The 20,374-nt window shown below is 30.9% G+C and overlaps 5 protein-coding genes and 1 long non-coding RNA gene across 14 annotated transcripts; 3 read left to right on the top strand and 3 right to left on the bottom strand.

Annotated features, from left to right (window-relative positions):
• Nucleotides 1-757: 757 nt before the first annotated feature.
• On the bottom strand, nt 758-7,580 carry LOC105258277 (spermatogenesis-associated protein 20). 4 transcript variants are annotated; one of them, XM_011269439.3, is made up of 13 exons: nt 7,391-7,580; nt 5,319-5,496; nt 4,441-4,825; nt 4,074-4,217; nt 3,851-3,940; nt 3,499-3,759; nt 3,244-3,423; nt 2,951-3,160; nt 2,669-2,861; nt 2,401-2,569; nt 2,128-2,333; nt 1,502-1,698; nt 758-1,386 (listed from the first exon to the last, which is right to left on the bottom strand). In XM_011269439.3, the coding sequence occupies exons 2-13, from the start codon at nt 5,468-5,470 to the stop codon at nt 1,114-1,116; spliced, it is 2,460 nt and encodes an 819-aa protein (XP_011267741.1). In that variant the 5' UTR covers nt 5,471-5,496; nt 7,391-7,580; the 3' UTR covers nt 758-1,113. The 4 variants fall into 4 exon arrangements, with proteins under 4 accessions (XP_011267741.1, XP_011267742.1, XP_011267740.1 ...); XM_011269440.3 differs by having other exon boundaries at nt 7,531-7,552; XM_011269438.3 differs by lacking the exon at nt 7,391-7,580 and adding an exon at nt 6,621-6,727.
• Nucleotides 7,581-7,851: 271 nt separating this feature from the next.
• Nucleotides 7,852-8,752, top strand: LOC112637743 (probable protein BRICK1-B). Of its 4 annotated transcripts, none has more exons than XM_025408049.1 (4): nt 7,852-7,960; nt 8,053-8,235; nt 8,387-8,469; nt 8,630-8,752. In XM_025408049.1, exons 2-4 carry the CDS (start codon nt 8,115-8,117, stop codon nt 8,654-8,656), a joined length of 231 nt encoding a protein of 76 aa, XP_025263834.1. In that variant the 5' UTR covers nt 7,852-7,960; nt 8,053-8,114; the 3' UTR covers nt 8,657-8,752. The 4 variants fall into 4 exon arrangements, with proteins under 4 accessions (XP_025263834.1, XP_025263836.1, XP_025263837.1 ...); XM_025408051.1 differs by having other exon boundaries at nt 7,853-7,960; nt 8,069-8,235; XM_025408052.1 differs by having other exon boundaries at nt 7,885-7,960; nt 8,058-8,235.
• A 2-nt stretch (nt 8,753-8,754) lies between these two features.
• Nucleotides 8,755-10,011, bottom strand: LOC105258275. The gene is made up of 3 exons (XM_011269437.3): nt 9,749-10,011; nt 9,187-9,480; nt 8,755-9,105 (listed from the first exon to the last, which is right to left on the bottom strand). The coding sequence occupies exons 2-3, from the start codon at nt 9,470-9,472 to the stop codon at nt 8,885-8,887; spliced, it is 507 nt and encodes a 168-aa protein (XP_011267739.1). The 5' UTR covers nt 9,473-9,480; nt 9,749-10,011; the 3' UTR covers nt 8,755-8,884.
• A 241-nt stretch (nt 10,012-10,252) lies between these two features.
• Nucleotides 10,253-10,927, top strand: LOC105258273. Its single transcript, XM_011269433.3, has 3 exons — nt 10,253-10,435; nt 10,540-10,657; nt 10,738-10,927. The coding sequence occupies exons 1-3, from the start codon at nt 10,400-10,402 to the stop codon at nt 10,881-10,883; spliced, it is 300 nt and encodes a 99-aa protein (XP_011267735.1). The 5' UTR covers nt 10,253-10,399; the 3' UTR covers nt 10,884-10,927.
• A 365-nt stretch (nt 10,928-11,292) lies between these two features.
• Nucleotides 11,293-20,223, top strand: LOC105258274 (farnesyl pyrophosphate synthase). 3 transcript variants are annotated; one of them, XM_011269434.3, is made up of 7 exons: nt 11,293-12,035; nt 18,100-18,262; nt 18,556-18,696; nt 19,068-19,271; nt 19,396-19,560; nt 19,642-19,854; nt 19,935-20,223. In XM_011269434.3, the coding sequence occupies exons 1-7, from the start codon at nt 11,908-11,910 to the stop codon at nt 20,133-20,135; spliced, it is 1,215 nt and encodes a 404-aa protein (XP_011267736.1). In that variant the 5' UTR covers nt 11,293-11,907; the 3' UTR covers nt 20,136-20,223. The 3 variants fall into 3 exon arrangements, with proteins under 3 accessions (XP_011267736.1, XP_011267737.1, XP_011267738.1); XM_011269435.3 differs by lacking the exon at nt 11,293-12,035 and adding an exon at nt 13,953-14,134; XM_011269436.3 differs by lacking the exon at nt 11,293-12,035 and adding an exon at nt 17,863-17,939.
• On the bottom strand, nt 13,744-16,261 carry LOC112637744. The gene is made up of 2 exons (XR_003122685.1): nt 15,943-16,261; nt 13,744-13,958 (listed from the first exon to the last, which is right to left on the bottom strand). It is a non-coding gene; the product is annotated as an uncharacterized LOC112637744 (long non-coding RNA).
• Nucleotides 20,224-20,374: the final 151 nt, after the last annotated feature.

Genomic DNA, 20,374 nt, shown 5'->3' with positions numbered 1-20,374 from the left:
CAAATTTTTCTAAAACATTGCCATCATATTAATTAATGATTATAAATTAATTATTAATTAATAATTATATCAATTATTAATCAATTTTATATATATATATATATATATATATATATATATATATATACTATATATATTTAAGTGCTATGAATTTTGAAAGAAATATATAACAATTTTATAATTATGTTCTACACATACTTATCGAAATTCGATTAATTATATATAATACTTTATAATATTGCATTAACATATACATCATGCCACGAAAAGCATAAATAGCAATCTTTGATATTTTACCCATTGCTGTTTTCTAACGGAAATTTTGATGATTAAGTCAAAACTGAAACATCATAACGCTCACCGAGACTTACTATACATTTTGTCTATTTTTGTTCGGAAATCGGAGGAAATAGAGAAAGTCCAGACCACATGCATATCGCGCTATTACGTGAATATTCGAACGTAAAGACAAGTTAGTCACGGCGATAATCAACTGATACTAGATATGCAATTAAAGTCAAAGTTATGTCCGGAAACGATCAAGTTCGTCAGAGATTACAAACGCACCATCGTCGACCTTAATCTATTCCACACGCGTAGCTGAAAATAGAAATCAACCACGCGCGTTCCGCGTGTTTAGTCATTTCAAGTGGCTGACATAATATGCAAAATTTTTGACATTTCGCAAAACATATTCCTCCGGGATTTTGATAATTAATAAAGAGAGAAAGAGAGAGAGGAAAACTGAGGCTTGACATTTTTTTTGTACTTGCGAGTTTATTCAGAATAAAGATGGACGCTTATGATGCGATATACAGCTGGATTATCGCGCAAAGTTATTGTTGTATATCGCATCGTATACATCCCTACTGGATACATCTCTTGGCTGCGACATGTTATCGATCCGTTAGCGTTTACGAACGCTAGGGCGACTACTCTCGCTATACCAACCTCTCTGCGGACTAATGTTACATTATTTAACACAGTAAATCTTTTTTATGAGGGGCGAGCGCGCAAAGATATATATCGGTGAATATATTTTGGCGAGATTTTTCCCTCTTTCGCCATCGTTGATGCAGCGGGCGATATAAGCATGTCGAGCGAGTTCGCCGCTCACAAGTTGGAAAATTCAGTATCGTCCAATTGAGAAGCGAGCTCGCTAGGATTCGTAATGGGTATAGAACACGCCTGACGTCGACATACTAAAACTGTCGCCCGGCCCTTCTGCGGTTTCAGTTTACTAACGACTGCATTCTTACGTAATAACACGTTGTCCTGTTGCTCGGGATCAGCTAATAAGAGCACTCTACCTGGTATCACACGCTCGCGGATAACATTCAGCATTTCAATTGTATCTTCGGCATCCGGTCTTCCCGCAATATAAATCTGGAAAGAAAAAATCCACATTCTGTAAAAGACTGTACCGAAAACGTGTTTCCGCGAGTGTCTTAAATTCGCATCGTCATCGTCAAAGTACTCGTAAGAAACGGAAAACACGTACCTGCGTTGCATTGTGATACTCGAGCAATGCTAACGTCAGTTGCGGAAACATAATCGGCATCTCCGTGAGTCCTTTACCAAATGCGGATAAAAGCTGCCCAGCTTTGTCTTTGAGCTCGCTACGATCCAGATAGGTTGCCAATCGCAATAAATTGGAACACGCGATAGAATTACTGGACGGTTCCGCGCCATCGTGAGCTACAGTAAAATTCATTAAACGTTAGATATTTTCAATAGCTTTTTACTATTTTGACAGTTCGTGACTAGCAGAAATTAGCTACAAATTTCGCAATAACATTTACTCTTCGCTAATTCGGGAAATGCTATGTAAAATCTTGATCTATATCATTTCTTATTTTGACAATATGAATCTGATTTTTATATCTCTCAGATCTCTCAGATATTTTAACTTATATTTTTCATAATTTCCTTTCTCTTTCAATATATAAAATGAAGACACGACATAAGAACCAAATTGTAATGAGGTATTCAGCAAACGCTATAAATATTTGAATATAACCATCTTTATGACGGAATGCGGCTTTATGCTCGATTTCATTTATTCGACGTAACTACCTTACCTTCTTGTTTAATAGTCAAACTAAAATTATTAAAAGCATGCCATACCGTCTTTCATCCGTAGAATCATCTGAGAGTTCTCAACCGTGGAAAAGTAACCACCGTCCTGCGAATCCCAGAATAATCGGTCCTGAATATCTTGTAACTCCTCAGCAAACTCAAGCCATTGCGCATCGAAATTAGCCTCGTACAAATCGAGTAATCCTTTCACGACGAATGCGTAATCGTCATGAAAGCCGTGGATCGGAACGCTCCTAAAAATAATATCATAAACCTCAAAATGTGTGACATTGACATTGAAATAAATAAATCTGCACTCACGTTTGCATAATTCTATCGTCTTCCCCGCGATAACAACTGCGAAGTAGTACGCCTTTATTTTTATCAAACAAATATTGCTTCACGAATTTGGCAGCGTCTGTCGCTAATTCAACATATTTATCATTTCTCACAGCTGCTCCAGCACGTGCAAAACCACTTATCATAAGGCCTACAAATAAATAGATTTGTTAGACCTGGTTCAAAAACATGCGTCGCATGAAATATATAACGATGACGAACATCATTCATTATCGACATGATTCATTACCATTCCATGCTGTGACGATTTTGTCATCTAAATGAGGCCGCGGTCTCTTCGATCTTTCTTCAAACAAGATCTGACAAGCTTCTTTAATGTAGCTTTTAGTATTCTCTACACTAATGCCAAAATGTTCCGCGGTTTGCTCTATGCCGTCATACACGATAAATACATTTTTGCCAGTGAGTTCACCATGAGGATCCTATGCCAAAAAATATTCGCAAATCTTATTTTTTATAAATATTTATTTTTATAAATATTTCTTATTTTATAATTTTGATTCTAACGTACTTGAGCCTTTCGCACATTTCCTTCCTTCTTCACATTAAAATGATAGCAGATAAGATCGGAAAATCGAACGTTATCATTGCCAGGTATTTTCTTATCTAAAAGAGTCTTAACTTCCTTATAGGGCCAAACATAAAATGCGCCTTCTCGTTTTGCTGAAGCCTGTGGCTCTGGGAGTGAATCGGCATCTTCTGCACTGTAGAAACCACCTTCCTGAAGAGTATACATGATATAAATATTAATATTCCCCTTGTCACTATTACATCTTTGAAAATTAAAAGCAATATGAATAATACTTTGTGTCGCAAATCCCGCACAACGTATGTCGCGATATCATCTACAATATCAGAATAGAATGAATCTTTTGTAATAACATAAGCATCAGCATAGGCTTGTATTATTTGAGCTTGATCGTAGAGCATTTTTTCGAAGTGAGGAACATGCCATTCACCATCCACAGAATACCTAGAGAATCCCTGAATATGAAAAATAACTATGATAATTTGATTTGCGCAAAAAATAATCAGCAAAAGAGTGAAAAATAGCCTTACTTGTCCCACATGATCATGAATTCCACCATAAGCCATCTTCGTCAGAGTATGCAGACACATTTCTAAACACTGCTTACGCAACTCAGAGGAGGTACTTAAAGCATATGTACTGAAGAGAAAATTAAAATTGACAGGTTCAGGAAATTTTGGTGAGTTCATCCAGGATCTGCTGCTAAATCCACCGAATTTCGGCTCGTATCCGTTTGCTAGAAGATGAACGCATAATAAAGCGCATTCAGCCGTGGGGAATCCATCGTCTTTCTGCAAGACCACAAAAATAAAATAAATCAAAATCGGATAAAAACACAACATAGAAATATTTAAATTCTCGAAATTTTTAAATCTTACTTACTTTTAAGCCTTGTTTGCACTCAACAATATCCTTTAGGCGTTCTACTATGTTAGCAGCGGATTTTATTATGTTGCTCTTTTGCTGCGTCCACTATAATAAAGAAATTTAGAAGCCTAATTTCGAATAAGATTAAATTTAAACATGACAAATTATAAATGTGAATTTTCTCGACACGTGTTAAGGTGAGAATATTTATATGAAATGTAAGTATCATGTTTTGCACCTCCTTCGCAACTGCTAACAAGAGCGATTTAAATCCTATAAGGCCATATTTGCCATCTGGCGGGAAATATGTTCCGCCTGTCACAGGCATTAAATCCGGCGATAGGAAAACACTCATTGGCCAACCACCATGACCAGACTTTGCCTATAAAATAAATATATATATTTCTATCTATATATGCATTTCATATAATTATATACGTGTAATATGTTTAATAAGCTCAATATTTTTATATTTGATATATTTATATACAGTCGAATTTTTTTTATCAATAAGCTAATATTAATTGTATAAATAGAAAATATATTTTGCTACTTATTTTCTGACTTCGTATACGAAAGGCAACAATCAATTCGATAATACATACCTGAACGAACGTCATATATATTCTGTCAATATCGGGCCTCTCTTCCCTATCTACTTTGATATTAACAAAATTTTCGTTCATGATTCGCGCGATGTCTTCGTTTTCAAATGATTCCTTCTCCATCACGTGACACCAATGACATGTAGAGTAACCAACTGATAGGAAAATGAGTTTGTCCTCCTTTTTCGCTTTTTCTAAAGCTTCATCGCCCCAAGGATACCATTCTACGGGATTAGTCGCGTGTTGTAGTAGATACGGCGACTTTTCCAAGCTCAAACGATTTAACTTCTTTGCACTAGAATGACTGGTATTCTTAGCGCTACTCTTGGATGTCGATGCCATTCTGACGGATAGTAACAGGGAAAGCGATGAATTGCGATTTGATCTGTTTCACAAACGTATTTCTTAACGTAAATTTCAATTTTTTAAATATAACTTTAAAATCAAACAAATCTCTAAACTTGATTTCTCTTATCATTAACATTTACAGTATAAAAATTATAAGTTCTGAACGAATTGAATTTGAAAAAAAAAATAGTTTCTTTCCTCATTTAACTCATTTGATGAAATTGCTTAATAAATTTTGATCTAATTAATTTTTTGAAATGTGAAATATTTAATTACATATAAATATCGCATATATTATAAACCATATCGAGGAATAGTCTTTATTCAAATTTATCACAACTTATCTTTCTAAAATTTATAATATAAATCTTATAAGACGCTCCTTTTATTAATAATTTATTTATATATATTACTCTAATTTATATATATTTATATTTATTAGATATGTAATTTTTGAAAGATTATTTTTTAAATTAAATATATAATTATAATAAATAATTAAATATATGATTACGTGTGTATGATTCGACCTGTTAATGTGTTGTCCGACGATAGGAAGAAGAGTACTTTCGATTAAATGAAAACCAGTACGACATCCGTATTGCACTGCGCTGCACCGTTTTTTAGATATCTCAGATACGTAGCGGACTGTTGATAAGAAATTGCATCTTCCCGAAGTCATAACACGATTGACATGGAGAGTATGCACTGCAAAAATCAATCTTATATGTACGTTATATTGCTAAATAATTATTAACTAACTAATCGAACTTAAATCAAATTAAATTAAACTGTTAAATGAACTTAATATTATTATATTGTACATAACAATGATGCTCCTTTCAATAAGAATTTTAGCAATCAATTATACATTTTAAATTACATTTCAATAAAAACATTAAAATGTAATAAAAAAATTAATTTTAGTTTATTTATAAAATTAAATATTCATCAGCCAATACAATAAATTATAAAAGAAATTTTTTTAATAAAAAGCATATGAAGAAAATCTTAATTCTCTAGAAAAGTCTACTTTGAGAAAATCTTATAATAAATAAATAAATCCAAATAAAGAAATCCGATTGCAATCGCATACATATATGAATATAAATACTCAAACTTTTTTTATTAAATAATATTTATCAATGCAAATAAAATAGTTATTTTTATTTAAATATGCAAAAGCGTATAGCGCCACTACTCAAGCTTAAAATAATCTTAAATTGATCAAGCTTAAGATAAATTTAAAATCCTTTTTCTCCCATATTCAAAATCGCTCTTTTTAATATTTTATTATAATAGTGCGAATTAAATTATTAGATATATATAACAATATATATATATATATATATATATATATATATATATTCAACTATTTTAATACAGGTTAATTCTATTTATATTCGAGCATATATAGATAAAACAATAGAGAGTTTAAAAAAAAGAAGTCTACTGCGCGCGAAAAGCAAGTATATTTTAGAAATATTAATATTAATATATATATAATAAATATAAAAATGAAATATACAGTACATTACAAACATTGAAAATTGAAATACGTTTTAATATAGATTTGAAATCTGTCATCAAACTTAAGATCGCGAGTTGTGGAACACCCGGTAGGTGCCAAATAAAAAAAAAAGGCAGATCATTCTACGCAGTAGCGATTATCGCACCGTGAATCGGCGGTTCTCGATATAATGAGCCAGTTGTAGAATCGTGAAATCAAATCTAAAAAGCGTAAAACTATTCAATCTCGTGCCGTGCGAGATTAGATAAAATCTAATATCCGCCAATTTAAAGAACGGCATATGTGTATTGTATGTACATACAAAGTTCGCAGAGTGTGGTCCGTTAGAGATCCATGTTCCTCAAATTTTTTACTGAATTATGCTGCCAGAGGGCGTATACATTAATTCCGGCGCGCTTTTATGATATGTGTACATTAAAGAGCTCTTACAATGCGCGTAGGAAATTACGTAGGAAATCAGAGAACACACTGTGAATTATCATTAGTGTGATAGATATGAATTTATCATATGAATGTTAACATGAGTATGAGATGTCTCTTTTTCCCCTCACTAGATAATAAATTTTACATAATAAAAATGATAAAAAGTCTTATTTAATGTTAATCGAGAATTGTTAAAATACGTTATATTATAATATACATTATATTATAATATTATTTCAGCCGGATTTATATATATATATTTGATATATATAAAACGTAAAGTATATTACACGCAATCATTTATTTTAGTAAAACTACTTCACACTAGGAGGCTTATAAATCATATGTATTCTCGATATTTAAATATATCTAAACATTGGATAGAGATTTTTAACATGAGATCGATGTTGGAGCGAAGTAAAGGTTGCGCTGCAAAGGCTACGATGTTCGGATCCTCGGATCTCTGCAAGTGGTGTTTACAAGAACAACTTATTCTTCGCTCCAAAATTATGTTATTATGTAGAACGACTGTTAAATTTTAAATATATCTGTCTGCTTTTGTATCATCGAAAATATCGAAAGTGCAAGTTGAGATCTCAAATCGAAAATGTTCCGAAGTTAAAGAGAGCGGGAAAGAGATCATCTAACCTGATGTAATAGCGATGTCTTATAGTCGGAAATATCCACATCTTAGAATGACAGCTACGTCTCGCGGTCATACAGATCAACAAGCACCAAGGATTTAAAAGACTAGCCACGTGCGTCCGTAGCTGTCATGCACTATTTACGTTTTCAGAGGATCCAAAAGACCAAACGCTCGTCGTGCTCCGAAAATAATGAATGACTGTGAATCAATACATAATAGATATACATATAAATAATACATACTCCGTGAACTATCGCGCGTTCCGAAAGACATTCTCCCATGTCTCTCTCATAGGCTTCAAAATCCAAAATAAGTAAATTAGTGCAAGAAAGATAGGAATCATTTTCTCTTTCGAAAAATGTGAAAAATATGCATTCAATATTCAGTTGCTTTTTTTATATATGAATAAATATATACATGTATGATAATAATCTTTCTCTTTTTCACATTACTGACAGTATAAAATTCCTATCGGGGCTTACCTAGGAAATTATCTTTTGATAGTGGTAGTCCTGAATTCGGAACTTTCTGTTTTCGTATACAAGATCTTTAAAGTCAATTCAGTATTCAAGGTTAGTCCATATTTGTCACTTCACAATTTTCTACATATTTCACATAAATAATGCGATAAAATTGGGAAGACATTTTTTTCTGATATAATTAGATCAGCAATTTGTTAGGAGAAAACTCGACAAACGCGTATCGTGGTGACGACACGCAACGAGAATGGCAGCCATACACCGGGAGGCGATACAAAAACAAATTCAACAGGACTGGGCTAATCGCGAATACATAGAAGTTATCACTGGCAGTATCAAAAAAATTACGGATTTTCTGAATTCTTTTGGTAATTTATCACATTCCAAATTTCTATTCCCGTTTTAGTCAATATATATATATATATATATATATATATATATATATATATATAAAATTTCATAAAAGAATACTTTTAATACTCTCTTATATCATATTCAATATGATTTTTTCTTCTTTAGATATGTCTTGTAGATCAAGAATAGCAGTCCTTAATGAAAAGCTCACCACTCTTGAACGAAGAATCGAATACCTAGAAGCATGTGTGAGCGATTCTTCATATATATTTACATTTAAATTGAAGATAGAAAGTAATCTGTTTTACTATTAAATATAAAGTATTTTACTGTAAATTTTTTAATTGAATGATATTTGTCAATATATTATTCTTTACAGCTGTTAACAATTCTATATTTATTTAACAGGTCACAAAGGGTGAAACGCTGACATGATTTTTCTTCCAAGTATGCACGGATATACCCTTTTACAATTCTTTTTATTTACTGTACTAGAACATGGATAAATACACAGGATGAAAGTGAAAGATACATCTTTTGTACCTCTTTATGTATCATCAATTACAGATATATATATATATATATATATATATATATATATAACATTTCATTTAATTTTATGTATCAGAAATACTAATCTTTTACTTTATGTATATAAGATCATTATTGCCAGGGTCTACGTCCCTTAGGATCTTTGATCATACTAAAATCAATGGGAAAAGTAGTATGTTGAGTTAATATTTTAATGTCTGATGCAAAAGGTTTCCATCCATTGAAATCGCTATGTTTCTTAAGCATGGAGCACACAATCAATGCAATGGTAAAGCTATGACTCTTTACAGCACATCTCTGCCATTGATAGAAGACTCCACCTGTAGCTAATGCTGTAGCAAGTAAATAAAATTTGATAAATCTTTCCATTAATGTTATTAATACATAATTTGCATCTGATATACATTACATACAAGCCAGAAAATAATTGGCATAACCATCTTTTCCTCTGATTTTTGTCACTGTATACGCCACAGAAGCAAAAGTGGCACACATGGCAGTGATAGGTATCACCCAATAGGACATGGTATTTACTGTATTCCAGAAAGTGAGTGTCTGAGATACAACTATACAATCATATGCGCCAATTAGAGTACTACTGCAAAGTCCATATTTACTCAGCCCGAACACTTTTTCAAATGGCTGTTGGCCTTCAGGCGCAGCGCTGTATTTCCAATTCTTTATGTAATCTAATAACATGGTTAAGCCTAAAATACAGTATTGTTATAAATGAATATTCTATATAACAATAATAGGTTTCTACAAATATTCTTCATATCCTTTTTGTACTACTGTATTTTAGTATTCAATAACAAATTATTAAGTGACAATCGTGATTTGTCAATCTTATAATACACACACACACATGTATTAATTGATAAATTTTGAGTTGATATAAAATTTAAAAAAAATATAGCAACATAATGTTAAAATATAACATCGTTTTGGGATCAATAACTACATATCTGTACGCACCGCGAATCGTCAGATCTCACCAATTTAATTCGCCATAAGCAGACAGGTTAATCTCAGGTTATGTCACCCCGAAAGTGAAAAATACATCCAATGCAACCCAGTGTACAATACACGAACGTCTCTCTTACAAGACGGTAATAATTGTCAATTATTTACACTATATTACGTAACATTAGCTGTTCATTCAAGTTTCTTACTCGAACAAATCGTACAATAATATCGTGAATTGCTCTCGAAAGTTCACTCATCGAAATGGAACGGCGTTTAATCGACCAATAAGATGCAAAGTTTCTTTGCCCTGATTGGTCAAAACGCTATTCTTAGTCACAAGTAGATTTTCGAACACATCGATCATACGTGCTTCCATTTCTAACTTATTTCTCTTTAAATTTAATTTCACATTCGTCTTATTCATAAAATAAACATAAAAAAGAAAATAATAAATAAAGTTGGAGTTTAAAGCTTTATCTCTCTATTATATAATTTTTATTTCCTCGATCAAAAGTTCCTTTACTTTTTGCATGTTGCCAACTGTCAAAGTTTAGATATTTCATGATTAAGGGAGGACAGAGGAGAAGATAGGTCAGTGTCAAAAGGACATTTAGATTTTTAAAGTGTTTTGTACATTGTAATTGTTGTAATTATCGCAAAATGTTGCATGTAATAGCGAGGCGAGTATCTTTACAGGTGTGTATTAGGAATATTTAATTAAGTCACATTTCGTTGAAATTGTTTAGTTTATTCAGAAGATTGTAACCTCTCTGCTTCAAACATGCATTTATTACTTTCAGGGAATAACAATTGTTCCTTTACGAATGTTCAGTGCAGAGGCTTCGAGTGTTAATCAATTTACTGTGAATACCAATGTATCAGGTCTCAGCGAAAATGTCGTCAAAGTACCAAGCACATGTAAGATTAAATGTTGTTATGTCTCACAAAGTGTTTGCTATGACATTAAAAAACTACTTTCCAAACTTGAATTTATATAGCTGTAGGACCTGGTGCCTCCAAAAATACAGAATACAAAAATCCCGAGTATTTCTGTTACCATGTGGCATCATTTGGAGAAGCTGAAGTAGAATTAGCAAAATATAGATTACCAGCACCATCTAATAAGAAACCATTTCATAGATAAATAAAGAATGAGGTCTTACAAGTAGCGAAACAAAAATAATTATATAAAATATAAAATATTAATTATACAATTATATTAATTACATAAAATATAAAATATAAATTATATAAGAATAAAAAAATATATATATATATATATATATATATATATATATATATAAAATGGAATGGTAACGATATCTACTCAATTAGAGTATTATGTAATTTTGAATGAATCAAAATTGCTATACGCTATAAAAAAAAATAGATGTAATATATACATATTACTCATCTCTATATGATTTACTTATTATTTGTTACATTTTTTTTTTAGAAAAATTATATATCTGTTGAAAAATATTGCTAAAATAAAAATACATATAAAATGAATTTAAAAATGTATATATAGAAAAAACGGGATAATACTATGTATATCCGCAAAATTTTCGACGCAAATTATTCCTTCGCGAGTTTTAAAATACGAGCATCGTGAATGAGTCGGTTGAGAATCACTGATTCATTTACGTAAGATTACGAACTCGTCCGAAACAAATCGGACTCGGCCGAAGTGACTGCGGTCCCTCCTTATCGTGAATCTCAGCTGACTGTTCACGTAGAAACGTGGTCGTCCATATGTGATTTTTTGGTCCATATAATGAGCAACATGTATATATATATCGATATCGGCGTCACGTAGCGATGTGGTGATCACCAAGCGACAAAGCGCTAGATGTGCGTCCCGAAAGAGCGACGTGACGTCGTCAAGACGACACTATCCGGGATCGAAGTTCAAGGACGTTAATCGTTCGCTAATCATTCGATCGTTCGATTGTTGATTTACCTTCTGTCCCTTTTTTTTCTCTCAGATATACAAACACCGTTAACAGATACGACGCGCCACGAGACTCGGTGCGACTCGTCCGCCCTCGTTCGTGTCCGCGTGTTCGTTTACCTTTCGCGAATCGGGATCTCGGGCGTGTTCGACTCTTACTTCTCGTTCGAGGATACGGTGGCAGTAATACCTCGATACACCTGACATACCCGACATGTCGTCTGTCGCGCGGAATCGCCTCTTATCAGCGCTCGGCGTCGCGCGACGTGTCACCGTCGAGCACGCGCGCGTCCCGCGGCGCGCGTGCTCTTCTATCCATCACAGGAATGCGGCATACCGCAGGTGAGATTCTACACGTAATTGCGGCAGATTTCTCTCAAGTCCGAAAAAAGAAAGTTGGAAAAGTACAGTTTGCATTACGTTTTTCAGCAAGAGACAACTGACACAGTGTAAGGCTAATGTTACATTTGTCGTACGACAAATTTTTGGAGCACATTGATTTGCGGGATAGAAAATTTCTAAATCAAAAAATTATTATCAATCAATCAATGTACTTAAAAAATTTGTCGTACGACAAATGTAATATTAGGCTAACACACTTGATCCTTGTTGGTTGCCGAATATAAACAAGGTTCATATCACATGAAGTGATTCGCTGATTACACTGTTCTTGCTGAAAAATGTCCATTATTTGTAATTCCGTCCTGAAGAATAATGGCTCGTCGCAAACAATGTTTTATCGCTGACATTTCCATGTAAATTAAAGCGATTACTGGGTGTTTTTCAGCAAGAGACACAAGTGCAAGGCTAACATTTGTCGTACGACAAATTTTATAAGCACATTGATTTGCGGGATAGAAAATTTCTAAAGATTCAAAAAATTATTATCAATCAATTAATGTACTTAAAAAATTTGTCGTAATATTAGGCTAACATATTTGGTCCTTGTTGGTTGTCGAATGTAAACAAGGATAAAATGATTCGCTGATTACACTGTGCTCTTGTTGAAAAACGTCCATTATTTGTAATTCCATCCTGAAAAATAATGGTTCGTCGCAAACAATATTTTGTCGCTGACATTTCCATGTGAATTAAAGCGATTACTGGGTGTTTTTCAGCAAGAGACAATTGACAGCCCGATCCACTCGCACCCCGTTTGTTGTCAATCAAAGATTCTATCATTGTTTATAAATATACACTACGCGTCAATAATTCGTTCCGTGTTCTTAGCGAAGGTTGGTAATATCTATCCTTTTCTAATGCATAGGATTCTTATACATAAGCAAAGGATAAATATTGCCTGCTCTTCCTAGGCAAATGGAACGAAACATTGACGGGCAGTGTACGTATTCGCACACTATGGGTAATGCTTAATTGTCGATTTGGTCTCGCTCCGTTCTCGCTCTAACAACGATGCGAAAGAATATTTTACCGGAGCGTGAACTTGTCTGGATTCGCACCAATAGTGTGAATAAACTTTCAGTCAATCCATCATCAATAGGAAAGTAAAACCTACACTGATTGAGACCGAGAACGAATCGTGAAAGAAGCAGACAGATAGTGTGGATCGGGCCTAATTATTAAGCTTATGATAATGTTACTGTCAAGGTCATGCAAAAATCAGTAAGATATGTACATCGCATGATTGTCATTAAGATGATGACATAACTGAGTCTTCTATTTTTCCTTCCTTTTATTTTTTTCTCGTTATTAATGTATTTTCAAAGATACACTTGCATGAGACAGCAATATTATGTGACACAATATATTTGAAAATCGCCGCGAGCTTAATGTATATAAACAGCTGTGTGCTATTGATCCTTTGTTGATCTTTTACGCCACGTTCATCTTGAACGATAATGTTAGGAAACAATTTTTAAAATTAGCATGTGAAAAGACATGCTTAGATGAAAGTAGAGTTTTTTAACCAGAGATCGGACAATGTGCCGCCAAAAAAAAGGTAAAACCGGATATGATGTTTTTTTTACATTTTACAGGATTAGATAAGTTTGATTAGATATATCTTCTCTCTCACATTTATATATCCTTCTCTTTCGCATTTCTGATTTTATTTCACGTGACACGAGTCAATCAAGAATTATTGACCTAGCTATTGTCTGTACTCTAGACGTAAACACTATAATAAGCGAGATTATAAAGGTTGAAAGAGCATCTGCATGGAATGTATTTCATGTCTGTCTTCCATGATGAACAGTACTCTGAGTAACTCTCTCTGGTGATAATTTCTTGCATTGTATAAATCTTCTGTTAATATAAAGAAAGACTGTTTTGTTAAAAAATAACTCGAACATTTGTGTACATCATTGTATAAAAAAATAGAAAAATAATTAATTATACATAATTATTTTTCTGAAACCAGTGTGCAATTTTTATTGATCACGTTTGGTCGACACACGAATTTCATCGTCCAATTACAACAGGTAATATAATAGATGTATGAGAATTAACGGAGCAATTTGTGAAGGTCAATCGAGGAAATAATTTATTTTATCAAAAAATTCCATTAAAATTTGAAATTTTATTTATATATGTCGATATACAGCATTTTCCAAAAGAGCAAATTAAAAATCTCTTAATTTCATATAAATAAACATCCCAGCAAACATCAATTAACAGATTTATATAACTGTTTTTTATAACAGATTTATATAACAGATTTATATAACTGTTTTTTATAACAGATTTATATAACAGATTTATATAACAGAATTATATAACTGTTAAGTATAGTTTTCCACTCGACAAACATAAGTGTTAAACATAGATAAATGAAATCAGAAGATATTCAGGAATTATCTCATCAAGAATTCATTTTTATATGAAATTTTATAACGAGGAAAAGATTTTATGAGATGTATCTAATATTATAATCTAACAATTTTTTCCCTTTCTGTCTCACATTATTTCATGATGTATTTACGTATTGTAAAATGTAAATTTTCAGGAATATCTTATAACAAATATTGCAAATGTTTCATAAAACCTTGATTTTATGCAATGGAAAGAGCGGGAGAGAGATAGAGAGAAAAACATCGCCACGTTCGCTAGGATTATTATAAGAGTATCACTATTCCTGATCCATAATGAGCGTACATGTCCAGAAATGTCTCAGTGTAAGTTTGCTTTCCAACTTACACTGAGAAAGATGGTAACAATACTGTAAAAAGACCGGATTTTATTTGTCCTGTAAGATAAAAGTATTAAGATGCGGCCAAACTTTTTTTATGGATAAATAAGGAAAAGAATAAAAGCGGCAAATAATGTAATAAATATATCGAATAAATTGGAAACTAATAATATCAATTTATCGATTTTAATAATTTTACTACGACTACTAAATATGCGAGATATTTCAATTCTACTAATTTTATGCTATTAATTTTATCGTTAAAAAGTCATCTGTTACATTTACTTCATGAATTGGCTAACGACAATGATATAAATAAAATATATAAGTAAATTGAAAGCCTAAACGGAGCAGATCCTGTTGCTTTGAATCGATAAGCTATTGTGGTCGATACACGATGAGCATTTCGACTAATGGATAAGAATTTTCTTTAGTAAAAAGTATCTTCTTTATCGTTCTTTTTTTAAGAATTTTTTTGTCTCTCGCACAAAGACATTGGTTTTCAATAATTGAATTATGAATTTAAGATTGCTATAAATTATCCATTTATAATTCTAAAAGTCACCTTGAAGATCAGAAGAAATATGATGCTGCAGATTCCAAGTGTGACGTCCCCTAGTTGAGTCTTAGTAATATTTTTAAATAATTTGTACAAATTGTCTGCAATATTAGCTGATTTATTATTTTAATCCAAAAAACCCTTGAAACTGAGAAATAATTGTAATCGGAACTAATACGAAACCACCATACATTCTATAGTAAAAATCGCATCAATAATTTATATAACTATTATAGTAGATGCATTTATTTGTTTGTAATGCAATAAAGAAACTAATTTATTTATATGAAATTAAGAGATTTTTAGTTTGCTCTTTTGGAATTATAAAATATTTTATAAATAAAATTTCAAATTTTAATGGAATTTTTTGTGAAATAAATTATTTCCTCGATTGACTTTTACGAATTGTTAAAGTGTGTGATGTATATATGTACATTTACATAGATTGTTTTTTCAAGGAAAAATTTATGATAATTGTAAAACTTTATAGATCATGACTCGTGGCAACAATAAACATGATAACATATGTTTTTTTTAAATACCTGACTTATTTTTATGATATTCCTTGCAAAACATAAAAAGCTCATCAAAATCAGCAAGCAATACTTGAGATTGGAATGCTTTGTTAGATGATAACGCTGTGTGTGCTTCCTGACGTACTCTTCGCTTGTTTTTTCAGATATCCTCTTTTATACGTATTATGCAATTATGTTATCAAATGGAATATTTTAACTGTTGATAAGTAATTTTTAGCATATCATTCCATGAATACACTTTTCTTAGAATTCTACTTTATCTTACAGTGAACAAACAAAAATTTTGACGCTACTAGAGTTTAGAAAAAGTCAAATTAAAACTATATTTCGGAATATTTAAAACAGTTGATTAATGAAAAGATAAAAATTTTTTCTTTATTGATAAAGATATTATAAAAAGAATTTTTTTTAATATTCAAATAAATAATATATTATCAATAATTCAGCTTTAATTATAGTCAACATAATTTTAATATAAACAACTTTTTAATATTAAATTAAAATATAGTGCTTCTATATTTAAATTTCCTCATTATATTAAATAGAACTCATTAGACAAAATTTTGTCTGATATATTATCGAGATAATATTAATTTTTTCATACGTTATTACTTGCGTTTAATAAAACAGATTAATAAAAATGAAGATTCTCTCCTATTCGTTTCGTAGAGTAAAGAATAGCTATAAATTTTGAATCTTTATTTTCATTAAAAATGGAATACTAGATCAAATTGCACTTACTAATGCAGAAAAAAATAAAAAACGGAATTTCCTGCTATAAATTTACATTTTATCAATCTATATCGCATATATGTGATATGGTATGCGCAAAAATAAAAATAAAGAGGATATCTCAGAAATTTATTTACTATGTTTCAGAAATTCATTACTATGTCATGAAGATATGTAGATATAGATTCCATTATCTCCAACAAGATTTCAATCAATCTCTCGTAGATTCGATGATAAACTTCCACCATCTATATTTATCGCCTTGATCATGATATTAATAAACTCCTGCTTACTTAAATTAGGAGCGCAATGTATCCGTGTTTGCGTGCTGCGGCTAATCGCAATCTTTATGATCTCTTGGGCGCTTATTTCTTGTTCCATTTGTTCATCTTCGCTTCGCTCGAGGAACTCGCCAAAGTTACTGCATTACAATGCATGTTCAAAGAAATAACTAAACAAATCGCTGTCTAAATGTAAATAACAAACATGCGCGTAAAAATAAACTGTAAAATTAATATCTGTATAGTAAACTTTTTGTAATAAATTGATATCCGATATTTGATACGACATTTATATTCATTTATATTCATTTATCTATTCTGTTTGCTGCGCGCGCGCGCGCGCCCACACACACACACACATACATACATACATACATACAATTATAATTAATCTCGCTTATATAATTAAAAAAAAATTATTAAAAAATTTATTATAAATTATTATAAAAAAATTATATAATTAAAAAAAAATTCTCTTTATATTATCATATTACCGAAATTAATCAATTCTAAATTGCATAAAATAGCGAAAATATTTGAATTTTAAAAATACATTCTATTATCAATTTATCACATTTTATGTAATCTATTGTGATACTAATATATTGAATCTTGAAGATATTATGCAATGTCAAATTTCACATATATAAATTATGTGATGATAGATATACCTTTTTAACATTTGCATCAATATACTTGCACGATTTTCCTTATTTGTATGTTCGAAATATATACAGAATGGATTACAATATGTACGGAGTTAAATTAAAAACCATGACATTTACATGATAATCGCACGAATTCAATGCGCAGGCTCGCAATTCAATTGATACAAAAGATATATACATATGAGTACATTTTGTTATTCTAATTTACATACGAATATATATATATAACCAAGAATAGGTTTATCTTTAGTTAGTTTCGAGCTTTCTTGAGTTCCGATAAAACCTAAGTTCGATAAGATACAAAACACAGAAGTTACCAAATGTAAATTCTTTCAGAATTTTCTTTTAACGATTTTTTTTATTAAAGTTTTTCTCATGTATAAAATTTTCATTATAATATTTTATTTACCCACATATATAAATGATAATATTATTATTATTTGTTATTTGTTGAAATTACAAAGCTTTATTAATTTTTCTAGAACAATGGATTCTACAGCGCGAATGGCTCATTACGCGACAAAACCGATATTAATAAACAAGGATGAAACTCGTGAATTGATGGCCATATGGCCAGATGTTGTTCGTGATATCACGGATCCCGAGGTCTTTGAAATCCCAGATATTTCAAAATGGATGGCAAAAGTAAGTGTGTATAATACAATATATACAAAATAAAATCACAAAAATATATAAAAATTTTCTAATGAGAGATTTTAGTCTAATAATATAATATATAAGTGTGGAAATTTATATAAAAGTGAAACACACACACACATATAATCGACATAAAACTGAAACTAATTAATAAAACTGAATATAAAATTAAAAAATAAGTGTTTTACTAATATTTAAAAAACTACAATATTAAGATTAAATAAAGCAACAAATCAAATTTGAATGAATATGCAGATTAATATATTTCTGTTATTGTTCAGGTATTGCAGTATAATGTTCCAGGAGGAAAAAAAAATCGCGGTTTAGCACTAGTTTATGCCTATAAATTGCTGGTACCGAACGATCAACTTACAGAAGAAAACATCCGCTTAGCACGAATTCTAGCATGGTGTGTGGAACTGGTGCGTGATTTTGTTCTCATTTACATGACACTAATATGTATCTCACATAAAGTAATTCAAAGCAATGTAACAATTAAGATGAGACATGAAAACACACTTGTAAACTCGAAAGATAAAAAAATGTCATAACTCAGTTATTTTGAAAAATATCCATTAAAAATATATAAAATATCTACATTTATCTTATAAACTTCATAAATAATGATTATAATAGAATGTAGGTTTTAGTAATGTAAAAATATTTTTTTCATTAAGCTTATTTCATTAAGCATTTAAACATTATTTAAAAATCGTAATATATTATAAATAATTTAAAATTATAAAAACGTAAGTTTTTGTATGTGTATGTAATATATTTAATATTTATGCAGGCACAAGCTTTTTTTCTGTTGCTCGATGATATCCAGGATCGATCATTATTTCGTCGAAACCAACCATGTTGGTATCGTCATAATGATATAGGTTTAGCGGCCGTTAATGACGGTACATTGTTAGAGAATGCTTTGTATTTTTTAATTCGAAAACACTTCAAAGGGAAAGAATGTTATATCGATATATTAGAAACTTTTCAACATGTAAGTGCAAAGATATTACAAAGATATCTTTTTCGATCATATATATTAATATAAAAATATTAATTTTCTTTTCTTTTGAAATTTAATCATATAATTGTATTTATAAAAATATATTATTTGGCAGATTATATTGATGACTGCAATGGGCCAGTCTTTAGATTTACTCTCTACTAATTTCGGGAAAAAGCCGAATCTGAATCTATTTACAATGGATCGATACAATTCTATTGTCAAATACAAATGTTCATATTATACATTTATCTTACCAATAACTGTAGCAATGCATTTTGTAAGTATACTTGAGTTTTTTTATATGTGAACTTTACTTTGTGCTTTTTAATAATAATGCACCATGTGATACATTATATAGGCTGGAATAAAGGATCCAGAAATGTTGAGACAAACGAAAACGATTTTGCTGGAAATGGGGCATTTCTTTCAAGTTCAAGATGATTATCTGGATTGCTACGGAAAGCGTGAAGTTATTGGCAAGGATAGTACTGACATACAAGAAGGAAAATGTACATGGCTGATTGTTGTGGCACTTCAACGTGCTACACCAGAACAGCGTAAAATTTTAGAAGTTAGTATTATTCCCTAAACGAATTGCTTTATCAAATATGTTGCATTAATCATTTTGTTTTTCTCTTTTTTATTACACAGGAATGTTATGGAGTATCGGATCTAGAAAAAGTGCAATGTGTGAAACAACTATATAATGATCTAGGTTTGCCAAACACTTACTCCATATATGAAGAAGAGACATATAATCTATTAAATACCCATATACAGCAAATATCACGTGGGCTACCACATGATCTTTTCCTGAAGTTATTGGATAAGATTTATCGTAGAGTGTCATGAAAAGTGTCACTACATTCAAGAAAAAAACCAATGTGTATCCAAATTGTAAAATTAAAATCAATGAACACGAAGATGTGTTGCAAATATTTGAGAAAATATCTATTTTATTATTTTATTCTAAATATCTATTATTCTTAAGTAAGATACATTAGATTATTTATAAAAATCTTATATACAATATTTCATATTTTAATTAAGACGACAATAAAAAATTGTTAAACATGATCATATTTTTTTTA

This window comes from Camponotus floridanus, unplaced genomic scaffold (assembly GCF_003227725.1).
Source record: "Camponotus floridanus strain SB8 unplaced genomic scaffold, Cflo_v7.5 scaffold2, whole genome shotgun sequence".
Classification (NCBI taxonomy): Eukaryota; Metazoa; Arthropoda; class Insecta; order Hymenoptera; family Formicidae; genus Camponotus; species Camponotus floridanus.
Note: the sequence above shows the minus strand (reverse complement) of the source record. Positions and strands in the feature narration are given on the sequence as shown.

Excerpts from the sequence above, each read along its gene's own strand:
- LOC112637743 (XM_025408049.1), top strand. The coding sequence starts at position 8,115 with ATGGCAGCCATACACCGGGAGGCGATACAAAAACAAATTCAACAGGAC. Across the intron at positions 8,236-8,386 it reads GGATTTTCTGAATTCTTTTG|ATATGTCTTGTAGATCAAGA; the intron begins GTAATTTATCAC and ends TTTCTTCTTTAG. Across the intron at positions 8,470-8,629 it reads TCGAATACCTAGAAGCATGT|GTCACAAAGGGTGAAACGCT; the intron begins GTGAGCGATTCT and ends TTTATTTAACAG.
- LOC105258277 (XM_011269439.3), bottom strand. The coding sequence starts at position 5,470 with ATGACTTCGGGAAGATGCAATTTCTTATCAACAGTCCGCTACGTATCT. Across the intron at positions 3,161-3,243 it reads TGCGGGATTTGCGACACAAA|GAAGGTGGTTTCTACAGTGC; the intron begins GTATTATTCATA and ends TATACTCTTCAG. Across the intron at positions 2,334-2,400 it reads GACGATAGAATTATGCAAAC|GAGCGTTCCGATCCACGGCT; the intron begins GTGAGTGCAGAT and ends TATTATTTTTAG.
- LOC105258273 (XM_011269433.3), top strand. The coding sequence starts at position 10,400 with ATGTTGCATGTAATAGCGAGGCGAGTATCTTTACAG. Across the intron at positions 10,436-10,539 it reads CGAGGCGAGTATCTTTACAG|GGAATAACAATTGTTCCTTT; the intron begins GTGTGTATTAGG and ends TATTACTTTCAG. Across the intron at positions 10,658-10,737 it reads CGTCAAAGTACCAAGCACAT|CTGTAGGACCTGGTGCCTCC; the intron begins GTAAGATTAAAT and ends GAATTTATATAG.
- LOC105258274 (XM_011269434.3), top strand. The coding sequence starts at position 11,908 with ATGTCGTCTGTCGCGCGGAATCGCCTCTTATCAGCGCTCGGCGTCGCG. Across the intron at positions 12,036-18,099 it reads AGGAATGCGGCATACCGCAG|AACAATGGATTCTACAGCGC; the intron begins GTGAGATTCTAC and ends TAATTTTTCTAG. Across the intron at positions 19,855-19,934 it reads AACAGCGTAAAATTTTAGAA|GAATGTTATGGAGTATCGGA; the intron begins GTTAGTATTATT and ends TTTATTACACAG.
- LOC105258275 (XM_011269437.3), bottom strand. The coding sequence starts at position 9,472 with ATGTTATTAGATTACATAAAGAATTGGAAATACAGCGCTGCGCCTGAA. Across the intron at positions 9,106-9,186 it reads TGCCAATTATTTTCTGGCTT|CATTAGCTACAGGTGGAGTC; the intron begins GTATGTAATGTA and ends TACTTGCTACAG.